General features: G+C 39.3%; 1 protein-coding gene across 2 annotated transcripts in view; it reads right to left on the bottom strand.

Annotated features, from left to right (window-relative positions):
* mdga2a (MAM domain containing glycosylphosphatidylinositol anchor 2a) overlaps positions 1 to 17640 on the bottom strand; it is a 215292-nt gene that overhangs the window by 23865 nt on the left and 173787 nt on the right. For both annotated transcript variants that reach the window (XM_024290986.2, XM_024290983.2), the window contains 2 exons: positions 13716 to 13864; positions 3871 to 4048 (listed from right to left, as the gene is read on the bottom strand). In XM_024290986.2, coding sequence (XP_024146754.1) covers positions 3871 to 4048; positions 13716 to 13864 — 327 coding nt within the window. The remainder of the gene's footprint in view (positions 1 to 3870; positions 4049 to 13715; positions 13865 to 17640) is intronic.

The raw sequence follows: 17640 nt of genomic DNA, 5'->3' as shown, positions 1-17640 counted from the left end.
GACAAACAAAGGTACCGAGGTGCAGACTGGGAGTTCTGCTCAAGCTAGCATGAAAAAACTGGAGACGTGCGTCACAAGTAGAAAAAATCACAAATTATAAAAGGGGGAAAGGAAATATTTGTGAGTTGTCCCACCAAATCAGATAAGAAAGGTCTTCAATGTCCATCATGATGTTCAACTAAGAGAGACGTAAGGTAAAAATAGAATCCAGAAAATTCATAAACAGCCAATCAGGACATAGAACATAGTGTGATGCTAAAAAATAAAAAAACGTACAAAATTCCACTGAAACAAAAATCGCAAAACCACAAAAGCTGAACCACAATATATCAAGGGACCACTGCATTACAGAGCTAGTTTTCATATTAATTTAAACTTTTTTTATTATTTAGTCTGTGAAGTTGTAAAATAAGTCTTGACTTTGTAACTGTAAACCCTTCACTCCCTTTGGATTTAATTGTAGCAAAAACCTACAAACAGACCAAAACTGTTGTTAAATTATAGAAAATGTCGACTCCTCTTTAAGATTCTCTAAAGCAACTTTTATCAAACTCCAAATGTTTCGTCTTCTTTATAAATTTAACACTTTAAATATTTCAAAATGATAGTATAAAATAAATTACAATTAATAAATAATGGAAAGATGGGACTTTGATGGTAATCAGTCTTAAATAAGTCAAAGAAAATTGACTTGATTGCGTTAGTTATTTTTATGCAGCACTAAACACGCTCTCTAGACGCCTTTGTAGGAAAAAAGGCTCCAATTATTGATGCTCAAACCACATTTTTGATCTGACTTTCACTTTTATATAAAACTACACTCTCCGAATGCCTGAACTTCACTTAAAAAATTGAAATCTTTGTCATTCCTGTTGTGATCTACCACCATCAACCTCATTTCTAATGCTGTGTGAATGTTGTGTCTAAAGAAAAAGCAGCAAAGTATTAGGGTTTCACTATCATGGAGCAAAGATGGTTTGTTAGCAAGATGCTCACCTCTTCCTAATAAACAACCAAAAGAAAAGAGTAAATGAGTAAAGTTCAGGAAAGTGTGGAACATCTTTACTTAAATACTATACTTGATTTGGTAAATTATGTAGTTAACGAAAAGCCAAAACATCCTAAAGTATCCCAACCTCCCCATCCATCCATCCATCCATCCATGAATCATTGATTCAGATTTGTTGCAGGTTGTAAAACAAACTTTTGCTTGATAATCTGGACAAAAATAAGCAGTAAAAGTTGAATTTTCACTTTTTCACTTCTTTTGGCATATATGTCCCTTTCCTCCACTGGTTAGTCAGTGCAGACTTGGTAGCCGTTACCATGACAACTTATTGCATCGCGTACTACATCGTCCACTTCTTGTGAAAAACGATTTAAAGGTAAAAATATCATTCAAAGTACTAAATATTAAAATAATATGTATTTCTTTAGCAAATGACCATAATATTAGTGGGATAATGCCAGACGAGGTGTCCATTAACACACATGATTAGGCTTCCAACAATCGTCCAACATCAAGTGGAAGATGGTTCATCTATTTCTAATAATGGACTAACCTACGCTACACATTTTTGGACTATGGAGGAAACTGCCTAGAAAGGATGCTGCCTGGAATCACACTGGGGTCTATTCACACACAAGTAGCACTACATTACCGTACAATCCTTTGACCATCTCTGACCCCCATACCATCAGAGTTCTTTTCATCTGTTGTTTAGATCAGGGGTGTCAAACTTAATCGCACAAGAGGCCAAAATCCAAACACCTTAGATCGTAGGCTGAACAGGATAAACATTCATTGAACACACTACAATCAAATTTTTAAAAGTTTAAAACTGTAACTTCTTAACATAATTATGAACAAAATATATAGCATTACTTGCGATAATGCTAATGTGAATAGTGAGAGCTGAATTTGGTCAGTGAAGATGCTAGTTAAGATAGTTGAAGAAGCTGAAATTGATAGTTAAAAACATTGAAGCCGATAGCTGAAAACACTGAAGCTCACAGCAAGTTAAAATATTAGCAAAATATCAAATTAGCTTAAAAAATAAATAAATAAAAAGCCAAAACAGCTAGCATGTAGCTGAAAAATAGTTGAAATTCAAAATAGCCTAAAAAACAGAAAAAGCCTAAATTAGCCAAAACAGCTAGCATGTATTCATTATCCCAACTCCAAAATAGCCTAAAACACTTAAAAAAACCCCTAAATTAGCCAAAACAGCTAGCGTGTAGCTAAAATATTAGCTAAACTCTAAAATAGCATAAAAAAACCTTATTAAATGGCAAAAAAACTAGCAGAATGCAACATTTTAAAACTTTAAAGCTGTAACTTTTTAACATGATTATGAAAAATAAAAAGGCAGGAATATTATTCCAGAATAAATCAACTTAAACCTTAAATAACTTTCAAATTTTTACTTACTATAAAAATATATTTTGTCAAAATTAAACAAGTTAGAAATGATAACATTGAGCGATTAAATAAAGTGATCTGGAGGGCCGGATTTAGATTGTTGCGACTTCACTCATTATCTTTTCCCTGAACTTCAGTTAGTCCATAAATCAGCTGCTCTTTTCATCCCCGGAACTCCTTCCATTTCTCCCCTCACTCCGGTTCTCCAGTAGCTCCTCTGGCTTACAGATCAGTTCAAATTCAACATTTTCTGCTTACTTTCGAAGGCATTCCCAGCCTTGCTCCTTCATATTCTTTGGATGTCCTCCAAATCTCTACTTCCTCCCGTTCTTTTCGATTATCTTCCTTTATTCACTCATGCTCGCCTCACCACCACAGACTCTGGATCTCACTCCTCTCTGACCTCAGATATAGAACTTCTCTGACTCTATTCACCCTTTCACTAAACATTTGTCTGCTTGAACTTTGCGTTCAATCTACAAACACATTTTAATCTCTATCATGAATATTTTTATTTGTTTTATTGGTCATTTTAAATTATTTATATATTTTTAATACTCTTCAGTGTCCTTGAAAGTTGCATTCAAATAATATGGTTTATTGTGAAATTTTAACCTGTTATGATCTTTCTACAAAAAATGGTTTTTATGATATACAAATACTGTCAAACGTAACTTTCTTAGATATTTAAAGCCGCCTATATTTCCGTTTTCTGTCTTAAGTCACTCATTTGTAGATTTAAACTCCAGATTTTGCAGTCTCAGAGCGGACACTGACACCCCGGGTCACTGAGATATTCTTTAGATCTCCCCCTGAATGATGGTTGTTGTTCTATTGGAATCTTTTTAGCCGCTTAGTTCGACATCTGTCCAACCATTTCAATTATTGTGTGAAAGCACCATAATCTGTTTTTGAATTAGCTCCTATATTGTCATAAAAATACTTCAAAAGTCAAAGCAGATGGATGAGAAACACCAAAGTTCAGGTTGTATTTTTCCTCCAGGGGAGTTCTAGATCAAATGTCTCTGTCTAAAGAGCAGCTGATTGCAAAAATGTCAAGCGTTGTCTCCTTCTCCCTGAGATGTAAATGACTTTAGTGAGTCATGTGACCCTTTAAAGTCGTAACAGAGAAAGCACCGACAGCCGGCCTCGCCTGCAGTCCAGAATGCGGCTGGCTTTACGAGAAAGGTCAGTGGAAAGGTCAAGACTTTTGATGTGCAATAATGTGGCTCAAAGAGTCGGAGTGTGCCGATTCCTGCTTTCACGGGAGGACTTTCAACACCATCGCGAGGGGTTTAATGAATTCTGCTTTGGCTGGTTCATCCTCGCACACATACTCAATATCAATCCCAGCATTCCTGAGGTCCCCACAGGTCAAACAGGGAACTCTCAGATAACAGAAGGGGGAGTGGCCTCTGTGCATGGGAGGGGGGCGGCTCAGCACTTACGGCTGTAGGTGATGATCCGTATGGCTGAGTCACCCTCTCCGAAGCGCGTGATGGGCGTGAGGCGGACCTCGTAGGATTCGGGTTTGATGAGCTCGGTCAGGTTGTGAGTCATCAGCTCTCCTTTGTTGGGGGTTGCGTTGACTGGGATCTCGGTTTCCCACCAGCGCTGCTGCCCCATCTGGAAAAGAGGAACAAAAGCACCAGATTAAAATAAACCATTTTAATCCCAACCAATCACAAATAGAGATTTGGTACCCAATAAATACCACATTTTTATAGTCTTCCACAAACGTTTTATAGTGAACAACATTTTATTTGTGGGCCTAAAACTACATAAATAACAGAAATAAAAAAAATTATATTGTAGATATCATGAAAGCCTTTTTTTTTGGCTTCTGAGATTACATTTTTTAGGTTAATTTTTGCTTAATTTTCTAGTAACAATTAAAATACATTAAAATTATGATTTTTGACACCTATAATGTGAACTTGTTTAAATTTGAAACTCTTCTATCCATCCATTAGCAAAATGCCAAATGGCTTTAAAACAGCTAGCATGTAGCTAAAATATTAGCTAAACTCCAAAATAGTCTAAAAAAAACATTAAATCCCAAAAAAGTTACTAGAAGGCAAATTTTAAAAACTTTAATACTGTTACTTTTTAACATAATTATATATGTTGGATATGATGGATATTAGCAAAATGCCAAATTAGCTTAAAAATAGGTTAGTTAAAACAGCTAGCATGTAGCTAAAATATTAGCTAATTTCCAAAACGTTAAATGCCAAAAAAAAATCCATATCCCTCCATCCAAATGCATTTCTGGGTCGCTGGGTTGCTGGAGCCTATCCTAGCCATTGTCCTAGCCAAATTGGACTTTTTCACTTTTTGAACGAGCAGTGTTTACTATACTTCAAATTGTAGTAAACCAAGATTGCCAAGAGGTCTGCTTGAAAATCTGACAGCCATTTTTCTTTCCCAAAAGATATTCTGACCAGGCAGCAGTGGATGCAGTTTATTTTTTTCTGAAAAGAAACCCATTTGTGAAGGTTTTTTTTATTCTCCTACACAAAAAAAAGCATATTTGGGAACTAAAGTCAGTCAGGGATTCTTACTAAGCTTCTTTTGAGCTTTTGTCACTTTTCTATTTTTGTCTATGTTGATTCAAAAATACCAGAATTTGAACAAAATACTATATTTTTTAATTTACTTGATTCAAAGTTAAACCGATCTCGACTCAGCTAAACTGAAACTTAAATTATTTAAATTAAACCACACTTACTGACCACTCGATAAGACACTCCTGTCCAACTGCTCATTAATTCAAATTTATAATCAGCCAATCCCATGGCAGCAACTGAATGCAGCATTTAGATGTATGTATTCATGGTCTATCTCAAACCGAGCATCAACATGAGGAAGAAAGGTGATTGAGGTGACTTTGAACATGGCATGGTTGTTGGTGCTGGATGGGCTGGTCTTAAGGATTTAAGAACCCAAATGCCCTCCACAGTCACCAGATCTCAACCCAGTAGATCACCTTTGGGATATGGTGGTGGAGCAGGAGATTGGCATCATGGATGTAAAACCAACAAATCTGCAGCAACTGTGTGATCCCATTATGTCAGTATGGACCAAACTCTCTGAGGAATGTTTCCAGTACCTTCTTGATTCTATGCCATCAAGGGTTTACGAGAGTTTTGAAGGTAAAAAGGAGTCAAACCGGTTCTACCAAGACGTGCCCGATAAACTGGCTGGTGAGTGTAGATTGTGGCAATCATGATTCAATTTTATCCAAAAGAATTTGTGAAAAACTTTCGGACAAATTCTTAGGATCTGGCAATTTACAAGTAAAGTGGATTTAATACATTTTAGACGTTATATCAGAAAGTTTCAAACTGTTATAATGTTGTAAATGAGGTTTTCCTCCAGCTACTTTTTATCAATGACCTTAGAAAATGTTTGGATAAATAACATTTTGAGAGTAATTTATGAGTTTTTCATTTGTCTGGTTATTGAAAACTGAAAATCTGTCCTTTCAGTACTAGACCCTTGAGGAAGTTTTAAAAAATGGTAGATATGGAGGTTATTGGGGCCCTTTTTTAAAAAAAAAAAAATCTTTTGGTGATAATGTGCACCCTCTTTTTCTATTGTTTACAACTAAATGTCAGATGACTGGGATCAACCTCCAACATGACAAGAATTTCAAAAATGTCTTGCAAGTTTTTCTGATTTTAGTTCTAGAACCATCTTCTTCTGTCATTTTTATCCTGAGAAACAAAAGCAACCAAATAATAACTATTCTGTGATTTGAGGTGTTGTTTTTGGGGATAATAATCCTTTGATACCAAAGAAATCCAACAAACATCTAAAGTTATGATGATTGTGGGTAAAAAAGTGTGAAATATTAGGATTTACCATGAAACAGAACAAAACGATTGAGACGGGTGTGCTGTAGCATTAATATTTGATATTTCTCTACAGCTTTTGGGAATGTCTACAATTTTCTTTTTTACACACTTTCTGAAGTTGGGGGATTTTTTTCTTCCAATCTGGTCAAATACATTGCTTCCTTTTTTATTTATTTTTTTCTAAACCAAAGGAGTGTTCTGTGCAAGCCTAGAAATATAAATAAGACACCATATTTGCAGCTGCAGGTTATGCGTTTTCTGAACACAAAAACAGTTTTCTAACAAACATAAATCAATGGGCAGGTAATGAAGCAACTTTTTCCTGCCCAGAGCGGCAGTCATGCTGCGGCTCCACGAGCCTCCGGGGTCTAATGACGGAAACCGTTTCTTCTTCGGCCCAGATGAGAAATGCAAATAACTTCGGGTGGCTCCAACAAAAATATTATCTGACAACCTGAATAAACAAACCACAGGCGTACATTTACATGCAGACAAAAGAAAACCCTTTCAGACGTGAAGCAGTTTTGATCAAGAAGCAACAGCGTGTGGTTGGAAAACTGTTTGTTCCGTCTGCATTTTCAAGTTCCGCAGAGCGTTTTTAATGCATTTTGTAAAAAATGTACCATAGATAAATACATCTACCAATTTATTCAGCTCTTCTTTTTGTCTTTTTTTGTTTGTTCTTGCTGCGTCTGGTAATCTTCTGGATCAGTCAAGTCTCCATGAATCACTGAGGCACACCTGAATGAAGACAATCAAGATCTTTCTTCATCAGATAAAAACTGTTTCCTATTTCTAATGCCAACAGTTCATAGATTGATATATCCTTTCAGTCTTAACCCACGTCTTTCTGAGTTTTCACCATAAAGGCAGCCTTGGAATGTCCAGAAATATAGTGTTTCAGGGCTGCACGGTGGCGCAAGTGGTTAGCGCGCTCGCCTCACAGCGAGAAGGCCCCGGTTCGAATCCCGGCTGGGACCTTTCTGTGTGGAGTTTGCATGTTCTCCCCGTGCATGCGTGGGTTTTCACCGGGGACTCCGGCTTCCTCCCACCGTCCAAAAACATGCTTCATAGGTTAATTGGTGACTCTAAATTGCCCCTAGGTGTGAATGTGAGAGTGAATGGGTGTGTGATTGAGGCCCTGCGACAGACTGGCGACCTGTCCAGGGTGTACCCCGCCTTCGCCCTTCAGTAGCCGGGATAGGCTCCGGCACCCCCGCGACCCCGAAAGGGACAAAGCGGTCAAGAAGATGGATGGATGGATGGATATAGTGTTTCATTCGTAACTGAGTCTCTATTCGTTGAACAAGGCCTCAAGTAAGGACATTGGCTTTTTCTAAGCTGACAAAATGTTTATATATTTATGACAGGATCCATCTAATGTCTGGAATCTTGATGAATCCTTATGTAAGTCATAAAACAACTAGTTAAAATGAAACTTTTATTGTCCCAAATTCTTCTGAAACTACTTTAAAGAGTTTGTGGGGACCGACGAACACAAAGTGGGTATTACTTTTTAATCTCAGTGTAAAAGTATGTAAAGAGAGCTTTAATTTTCAGATCTAAAGGAAAGTTCTGAAAAAAACAAAAAAAAAAGTCCCAAATTTCAGGTCAGGTCTCAAATCATTGAAGTTGGGTCTCTAGTTTTCGTCATAGAATCACAAGTTTTTAAGGTCGAGTCTCAAGTCAAGGCTCAGATTCTTGTTTGGCGTTCCAGTGGAGGGTTGCCGGGGCCGCTCCCCTTCATGGTTCCTGACTCCGGGGAGAGTTGTTGGGAATGTTCCTCTTCATGTATGTTCCTGAGGAAGGGTTCTAGTACCCCTCACTTCCTGGCTTGAACCCTTGACGTGTTTTGGTCTCGTTCTTTTTTTGTTCCTCCATGTCCTGCCAGGTGTTCTTTGTTTTTTGGGCATCTGGGATCTGCCCTTTTGGGGAGGGGTACTGTCAGGATTGTGAACTTTGGTAGGATTTTATCAGTTATGATTTTTGGTCATGTTTTGTTTGGAATTGTCCCTCAGTCATACTAATTTCAGGCTCATGATCTACAGCTGTCTTCATTTCTATTAACTACCCTCAGTCTGTTTAAGTGAATGGTATTCAGTTGATCATCATCAGGTCGTCTACTCTCCTACCCTTTGTGTTTCTTCATAGTTTTTATCATGTTTTGGTTAGTTTATTAAATATTCAGTTTTTACTGAACCTGGTTTCCTGCATATTGAGTCTTTCACTAATTTTTCCTGATATGAAACCAGAAAGTTGAGAACTTTTAAACCATCATAAATGTTGTAAGTTTTTTTTAATAAATACATTTTAAAAATTACACTTATCTATGTCTTATTTTTGTCACCAAAGTCAAATTTCTTAAAGTCCACCCAATAAAGCCAATACTGATTCTGAAGTAACTGAGGAGGAGTCACAGGTCAAGTTAAGTCTTTAGTCTCTGCATGCAAGACTTAAATGGGACTCCAAGTCTCTAGTCCAAGTCCTCCCTTAACTGAATCGGGTTGGGATGCTTCAGCACTTTGCATCCCACAATCCAAACTCCGACAGACAAATAAAACAGGGATTTCTTTCCCACCTGTTCTCAGATTCCCTTTGAGTTTCAAACCCAGCGCCTTTCATCGGCGTGGTTTCATTTCATCTGACTGCAGCTCTGTTTCTAACTAAAAGTCTGATCGATCAGAGCAGCAGGAGCCAAAAGGAGCTCAGACAGCCCGCAACTGAAGGCATCGTGTTCGGTTGGAGCTGATCTGCTGCGCGTCACCTGAAATGCAGACAGAAACGCTTTGATGGATCTGCTCACCTTTTACTGCAGACATGAAAGAAGCTTTTATGACCACAACAGAGCAAGAACCCCCCCAACCCTCAACCTTTTCTGTAAACTGTTGTGTGGAATACAAGTCACTTCCTGTCCAACTCGGTAACCTATCATCTTTTGGGTAAACACTAACCGTTTTGGGTTTTACTTTTTTTTTTTTTTTAGCTGAAATTGCTTTTATTTTTTTGCTTAAACACAATAACTTTAAATGTGATCTGTTCACTGAAATGTAATATATATATTACATTCATATATATATATTACATTTATATATTGGTTAATATTTAAACTTAGAGATGAAATTTTAATAAAACAAAATATCTTGTCGTTGTTTTCCCATCTCTACACCTTTAAACAAAACTAAAAAATAACTGGAAAAAAAATGTATTAAAGTAAAAGTTAGGTTACAAGCAGTCTGAAAGCAAACGTGTTCTACGTTGGGATTAAACAAAAGCGTGACTCATGGAGATTTATCACTTATGCACTCAAACATGACGATTCATCAACCAAACAGGAGCAACAGGAGTTAAGAGCTAGAGGGTAGCATCTGCTTCCAATGGGATGTGGGAGGGGTTGATGGCAGCACCTGTTTACCTTTGAATGTACAGAGTTTGTGCATAAAGGGCCAATCCGAATTCTTCCATTCCCCCATTTCAAGGGGCATTTGTAGTGCAAGTGTGTCCGGAATCCATTTTTTTTTAAACTGACCCTCCAAGCGGAGGGAGACAAAGTTCTAAACCGTGACGCTCTGAGAAGACAGAGAGGCGCCCTTTTGTTCACGTGGGTGTTCTCTGAAGCCCAGAAGTTTACATTTAAAGGTAATTAATGACTTTTTGTGGTAGCATGGCCTTTTTAAAGTTATAAAACTGCTGTTATGTATATTTGAGCGCTGGAAGCTCCGCGCTAAAGCTAGCAGACCAGCGATTATTGGTGACGTCATCGAACAAAAGTGACGTCCAAAATATGAGACACTATTTGGTCATAACTCTCTGTTTGGAGGGCTGAATGAAGGGGAAGGGAGACGGGAAGAATTTGGATTGGGCCTAAGAAGAAATGATCCATTTAAGACATTCTGTTACACATTTATACCCGGATGCAGCTTAAAAGGCACTGCACAAACATAGTAGTCTAACTTTTGACAGAGGAATCGGTCAGACTACTGAAGAAGACGTCCGGTGACTTGGGGAGCACAGACAGGTAACCGTGTCCCCAGATGAGGCCGTTTGAGCGGCAAAAACAGGAGCACCTGTGGTGTCTTTTTGGTGTGATTTGCTTTTTTGTGCTGGCTGGCTGAAGCCTTTCAAGCACAGCTTCATTCCCACTTCCCTGCTTTCAGACTACGCGTCGCGAAGGCATCAAGTGGGAGCACAAAGCCCGCCAGCAGAGGCACCGGCTCTGCCAGCTTCCTGTATTAAAGCCGAAGTGGAGGGAGGAGACGGGGAAGTGTGAGGAGCTGCTCCTGGAACTATTAATAGATGAATCTCTGGCACTGCAGTCTTTCTCTGTCAGTCAGTGCCGTGTCGGCATTCTTCATTTTCAAAAGAAGCCCCCCCCCCCCCTCATGGCGTTTGCTCTTTTTGTTCTCAGGTCTCTAATTCTTTGCTTTCCTGACACTTCAGCCTCTCCCTGATGTAGCTTTTACTCATCTTAAGACGCCAATAAAAATGTTTTTGTCAATTATTTTCTTACGTTCTGGGAACCAGCGGGTACTTCCTGTTTGGAACGCCATGGGGGAGGAGTCACACAGTCCAGTTCTCTTATACCAGGGCTCTGAATTCTCCAACACCTAAGAGATATTTGGGCGAATTTCTTACTGATCACAACCCAATAGGAGATACATTGTCTTACTTTACTCTTTAGAAAAATACAACAGAAATGAGTATTTATGCTATTGCTACTAGTATGATAAATGTAAATAAAATTTTTTGCATAAATAAAACATTCCGGTAATCATAAAAAAGGTCAAACTATGAAATCGTTTTTAACTTTCGAAAGAGGTTCACATGACTTCTTATGCAGTTTATTTTATCTTAAATCTAACAAAAGAGCCAATTAATGAACACTTAATGTATTTTTTGGCCTCATGACACACTTTAAATCATGAATTTTGTTAATTAATTAACCTAAAATTGATTTACTGTGGAACATGGCGCTCCAAAATTAGTCAAAACGTTCAATTTGGTGAACTACAAAGTTACACAGCTTGATGGATTGTTGAGGCATTATGGGTAGTCAGGAGCCTGGCTGGGTGATACATACTATGCTTCATGAGTTAAAGGGTGACCAAATCCTAAATCAACTTTATTTGGGTGTTGATCTCTACAAATGGGGCTTTAAAAGTGCTGTTTGTCATTGATCATTTTTTGACAAATTAAAACTTGTTTAATTATTGAAAATATAGCCAAAAGCCATCTGTGTGCTGCCCCCTACAGGCTGAAATGAGGTATTACAGTTAATTTTGTTATTGGTTAACCATGTAAGTTTCAGAAGTCCCACGTCATGATCTGTAGCTCCAGTAATGATAACAGTCCTGTTCCCAAGCCCCGCCCCTCTGACTGGAGTTTTGAATTTCAGCTGTGGGTGGAGTCAGCCTCCAACTTCCCTGTTTGGTTACCCTTTAAACAAAATTGAACTTTTCTGTTGCTCTGGGGCGTCCGGTCATAGTCAGTCATAGTGCCGGCAGATTTTTCCTCCGAGGCCTTGCCCAAGGACATGAAAACTATCACGTCTGGGATTTCAAAGCCTGTAGGATGCATTGAAAGGGAAATATATATATAAAGCTGTCCATAACTGAGAAGAAAACAGACAAAGCCTGACAAAGCGACAGTCTCCAAGGGAGAAAAATGTAATGAAATGAGGAGAAAATGTTTCCATTCACTAAAAAAGACAGGATTAGAATGCCAGCTTCTTTCTAAATGAAAGCTAATCCAAACTAGGTACATAAAAACACAGTCCAAAGAGAAAATTTGACTTCCTACCAGGTTTAAGGCATATTTTACAAGCAAAAATGCTTTGTGAGAAATGTATGAGCTCCAACGCTCTAGTCATCTTTGATTTATGCTCACAGCCCCCCCCCTGCTGTGTTTGCATGTCTTTTTTTCTTTGTTTCTGCTGCTTCTGTTAATCTTCTGGATCAGCGACGACTTATACAGACATCTGCGAAAGACACTCGTTTCTCTGAGGCACAGCGTCTCAGTGGATCACTGAAACACACCTGAATGAGGAGGATGAAGATCTACGTTCATCTCTGGGTTTTACCGGAGGCGGTTCGTAACGCATACAAGGTTTCCGTTCCGAACACAAGTCACGTTCCAGTCAAAAGTGGATCTGCGCTTGTTGCACATGCTCTCAAATAAACTAAACTTCCTGTTTGCTGAAGCTTTTCTCAACTTTTGGACAAACTGGACAACAAATGAGTCAGAATAAAATCCAAAGAGAGAACAATAACTCCCCATAGACGCAGGAGTTTTCCAATAGTCAGTGGTCGACCACGTTAAAAGCTGCATGCTCTTTCTCTTGTGGTGTGTTCTTGTTATTTTGTTTTGATTCAGTCAAACATTGAAGCTCTGGGCAGAAATGGAAAATCACTCAGAGTTTGAATCCCTATTGTTTGAGAAAATTATCAACAAACTCAGTGCTTTAGACATGTTCTTGTGACATTTTTCTGACGATGGACGACATATATAAACACATTTAGGCTTAAAATATTATTATGTGCACTTCAAACACGTATCTTTTTTCAAAAAATAACTTAAAATCTTAAAATCTGGAGTTTCTTACGTATGGATTATTTCTAGTTGTGTTTACTGATGTTGAAGCAATTTTTGAGGGGATCACAGCACTCTGTCATGATTGGTTGGGTGTTATTGTGAATACGCTAACATTTAGCGCTGTTGGATTGTTTTCTTTTTGTTTTACATGTTTCTAACAAAGTTAGGGATTAGAATAGTCACACTAACATTTGTTTTAGTGGTATCAGTTGAGATTTTTTTTGACGTGTTGCAAACAAGATGAAGGAAACAACATGGCCCTAAGATGGCGCCAGAGCGTCATTTCCTGGAAGTCCCCGACTAAAGTCCGAAGCTCTTCCCCTAGATCAGGGGTCGGTAACCTTTAACAGTAAAAAACCATTTGGGCTCATTTTCTACTGATCAAAACCTAGAAGGAGATGTGCTTTAAAAAACATTTTTTTTTTCACTTTATTTATTTTTTTTTTGTTCTTTTTCCCCTCTTTGTCCTCAGCAGTCTTACATTGCTGGGTTTTGTTATTTTAGTTTGGAGTTGGACCTTGGTAGTCTTAGTTTGTTGGCTTTATTTGTTTTCTTTAGGTAGTCTTGGTTAGGCAGACATTAACAGGGAGCTGTTGACTCCAATGGTCGACATTGCTGGGTCCTAATACTGGTGCCAACTTATAATCACCAGTTATGCCCAAGAACTCTTCTACACCTGGGTGGGCAGGCGGGAACCAAACCTCCGATGTATCATGGCTGGAAAATTGAATTATATTAATTTAGGAGTCAAAAATAAATAGCTTCCTTTAATAACCAGCTCCAGAGCTGCAATGTTTCCTGGTTTGCGCCACCTTGTGAACAGAAAGTAAGGCCTTGGATCCTACCTGTCTTATGCCCAGTCTGTAGGCAATGATGCGATCCACGGCACTGGGGTTCATCTGGGTCCACTGTAGCTTGAAGCCATAGACTCGGGGTCGGTTCTGCCACAGCGGACTGTAGGTGTCATAGTAGAACTCTGGAGGGTAGGCTTTGCCTGGGGGGGAGAACCGGGGAAACAATTTGTAACAAAAGTTGTTCAATTCAGAATATTTTTCTGGCACATTTTTGGGCATGGGTAGTGTCCCTACAAAAATGGAAGTGGTTAAAAATGGATCATAAAGGAGAAATGAATGATTGCGGTTTGAGCTCAACTGGAATTACACCAAGTCTTTCATATATCGGAATGGAGCTGTAAAAAAACGAATCACGAGATTTGCTTTGACATTTAAGACCAAACCTCTTCCAACGGTGAGTACATGTGCTAGTACCGCATGACGACAAACCTGTGTGAACACCTTAATCTGAAAGCACATACAAAAACCCACGTTCTTGAACGCACCACATATATAAGTCTAAATGCAAGCCGGTCTACAGCAGTGATCAAACATCTGCAGTCTGTCAGCAGTGACGCCTTTTCCAACACAAAGCTTCACTCACGTTACATTGATGCTAATTACCCAGCATGCACTAGAGCCAGCTGTGTTTTTGCGAAGGCCTGCTCTAGAGGCAGAGACAGACCCGTTGGTGGCGTCTTAAACAGCAAAGCAGAGAAATTGGAGGCGCAGCAACAAGGAGCAGAGAAAGAGGCAGGAAAGGTTAATTAAACAAACCCAGATTTCCACACAGTCTTCACTCCAGGCGAGAGAAACGATGCAACCCAGCGCCAGGCAAGTGTGCAGGTTTTTAATAGAAAGTTATATTCTAACCTTTCATATCAGCTGATTTGATTTTTTTAGAGGATTTCTTTGAGCAAAAACCCTCCACTTTGATATTCCCTCTACTATAAAGAGTAATCAGAGAAATGGAGGGATTTTTTTTAATTCAGTGTTATGTGTGGTGAAGCACATTACCTAACCCCTTTATAACGTTTGAAATGGATAACTCTGGGTGGGAGACATCAAACATACAGCAAAGGAGGCTTAATTGATTTCTTTAAAATCCTGTTTATAAGAGCATAACCAATGCAATGATTCATAAGAGCTCAGTGGAAGCCTGCGGGCGATAGGCTGACCTTATTTTTTCCTCCTTTTAGGGGTTTACAAATATGTTTTCATCTTCTTGGAAGTACTATTTTTCTTCATCTTCTTCATTGGTGACGGAGAATATGTGGCATTAGGAGGCTTTTAAGCCAACCATTGACATTCTTACAAAATAAGAGCACCTGTAGAGACGTAGCACAAGGTAATTACCAGGATGTGTGTAGATTGTGAAGGGAAACAGCTGGAGTTTTAAGAGTCATTGAGTTAGTTTACGTACTTGTAAGCTTCCTGAAGACTAATGACACCAGTTTGCATCATATTTTTTGGTAAGTTGAGTGAATTTTTTTGTTTTATTTACAGAAAAGTACAAAAATTGGTCAAAAGTTGTTGCTTTTGTTTAAAATATTGGTGTAAAATCATGTTTTGCTGCTCACAGAATGTGGCCCATCAGGATCTATTCAACCTCTAAGCTTCAATGTTGATTTTCTTTTCACTACCATAACTCTTCAACCGTTTACGCACTTAAAGTGATCCCATTGGATTCTGAAGCAAAAAAACTTAGCTTTGCGCCATTATGCAACACTTTATGTTAGTAATTTATTGCATATCAGAGCAAAGCTGATATTAAAAGCCACTTTTCTCTGTGTCAGAATCAACCGGTTCACATTTGATTGGGCGAACAGTCGAAGAGTTAAGGTATTCCTACGATTAAAGGGTCAAGCTCCAGGGCTCAAGTCAACTTTGGAAGCCACATTCAGCCATCAAAGCTCAGAGTCTGATAAAAAAAAAAAAAAAAACCGGATCTGCAAGTTTATAAAAAAAAGATAAGCCACAAAAGAGCAAACCTTATAGGGTCATACCTCGATTTTCTTAAGCCTTTCAGAGTGAACTGTAGTCATATATGTATGATGATATATTACCTTTGGAACACTAAAATCCCAAATTTTTTATGAAATATGAGTTATTTTCATTAGTTTTTTACTACCCGTAAGTAAAACAACTCGATTCCTGATGCTCCGCCTGCCGCTGCATGTGGGTGCCGCCCATTTCATGATGTCACCCTAGAGCCTTTCTTTCTTCATTTTTCCCATGAAAATAAACAACATCCCAATTTTTTTCAAAGATGGATGCACATACCATATATCTGCTTTTAGTAGCCCTGGCCACCGCCACACTGGGTCACAACACAAATACACGTCTACACAACTGTGCCCGCCCGGGGGTGGGGGGGTCTTAAAGGAGCCCCGCATCTAAAGTAACGAACATCTGTTTGAGCTGGAATTTATTGAAGATGAGGACACAACTGGAAGATATACAGTATTCTTTATCTAAAATGAAAGATTTTGCTGATCACCGCTAGCTCCTAATGAGACGATGGGTGGTGTGTTGTGGCATTTCCTCCCAGATCTGTGTTAGGGCATCCCTGAGCTGTTGTACAGTCTGAGGAGAAACCCGGCGGCACCTAATGGACCCAAACATAATGTCCCAGAGATGTTCTATTGGGTTTGAGTCAGGGGATCATGAAGGCCATTCAATTGTTTCAATTCCTTCATCCTCCAGGTATTGCCTGCATACTCTTGACATGTGAGGCCGGGGATTGTCGTGCATTAGGAGGAAACCAGGACCTACTGCACCAGCATAGGGTCTGACAATGGGTTCAAGGATTTCATCTGGATACCTTATGGCAGTCAGAGCACCGTTTCCTAGGCAGTAGACGTCTGTGCGTCCCTCCATGGATATGCCTCCCCAAACCATCACTGACCCGCCACCAAACTGTCATGTTGAACCACGTTGCAGGCAGCATAACGTTCTCCTTGTCTTCTCTAGACTCTTTCACGTCTATCACAGGTGCTCAGGGTGAACCTGCTCTCGTCTGTGAAAAGTACAGGGCGCCAGAGGCGGACTTGCCAATTCTGGTGTTCTTGAGCAAATGCCAGTGGAGCTCCACGATGCTGGGCAGTGAGCACAGGGCCCACTACAGGACGTGGGGCCCTCAGGCCACCTTCATGAAGTCTGTTCCTGATTGTTTGGGTAGAGACATTCACACCAGTGGCCCTCTGGAGGTCATTCTGTAGGGTACGAGCAGTGCTCAGCCTGTTCCTCCTTGCACAAAGGAGCAGGTATCTGTCCTGCTGAGGGTTTGAGAACCTTCTACGGCCCTGTCCAGCTCTCCCAGAATAACCACCAGTCTCCTGAAATCTCCTCCATGTTCTGGAGATTGTGCTGGGAGACACATTAAACCTTCTTGTTGCAGCACGTGTGGATGTGCCATCCTGGAGAAGTTGGACAACCTGTGCAACTTCTGTAGGGTTAAGGAATCTCCTCATACTGCCAGTAGAGATAATTATCAAGCCAAAATCAGCACAAGTGGAAAACCAGCCAAAAAGATCCAGAGGGAGAAACTTGTAATGACCTCCACATGTAACACCAGTCCTGTTTGAGGGTTTTCTAATTGTTGCCACTGAAGTGCACCTGTTGTTAATTTCATGAACACCAATACAGCTGAAATTGATTAACGAGGCCCTCAGCTGCTTCACCAAGAGAAAATTATCGGACAGGTTTAATTTTATTCATGAAAGGCCCAATAAAAAAGTGTTCCTTTAATTTTTGTGAGCATTGTATTTCCAAACCCACCAACTGCAGTGTGAATACAGACTAACTTTACAAAAAGTGGAAGTTCCTGTAAGTTATATTAAAAAAATAGAAGTCTGTAGCCCCAGTTTTAACAATGACATTACATTTTCTGGCATTTCCGGCCCACTCTGACTCATCCAAGTGTGGCAGTTCTCCA

Source organism: Oryzias melastigma, linkage group LG24 (genome assembly GCF_002922805.2).
Source record: "Oryzias melastigma strain HK-1 linkage group LG24, ASM292280v2, whole genome shotgun sequence".
In the NCBI taxonomy this organism is placed as follows: domain Eukaryota; kingdom Metazoa; phylum Chordata; class Actinopteri; order Beloniformes; family Adrianichthyidae; genus Oryzias; species Oryzias melastigma.
Note: the sequence above shows the minus strand (reverse complement) of the source record. Positions and strands in the feature narration are given on the sequence as shown.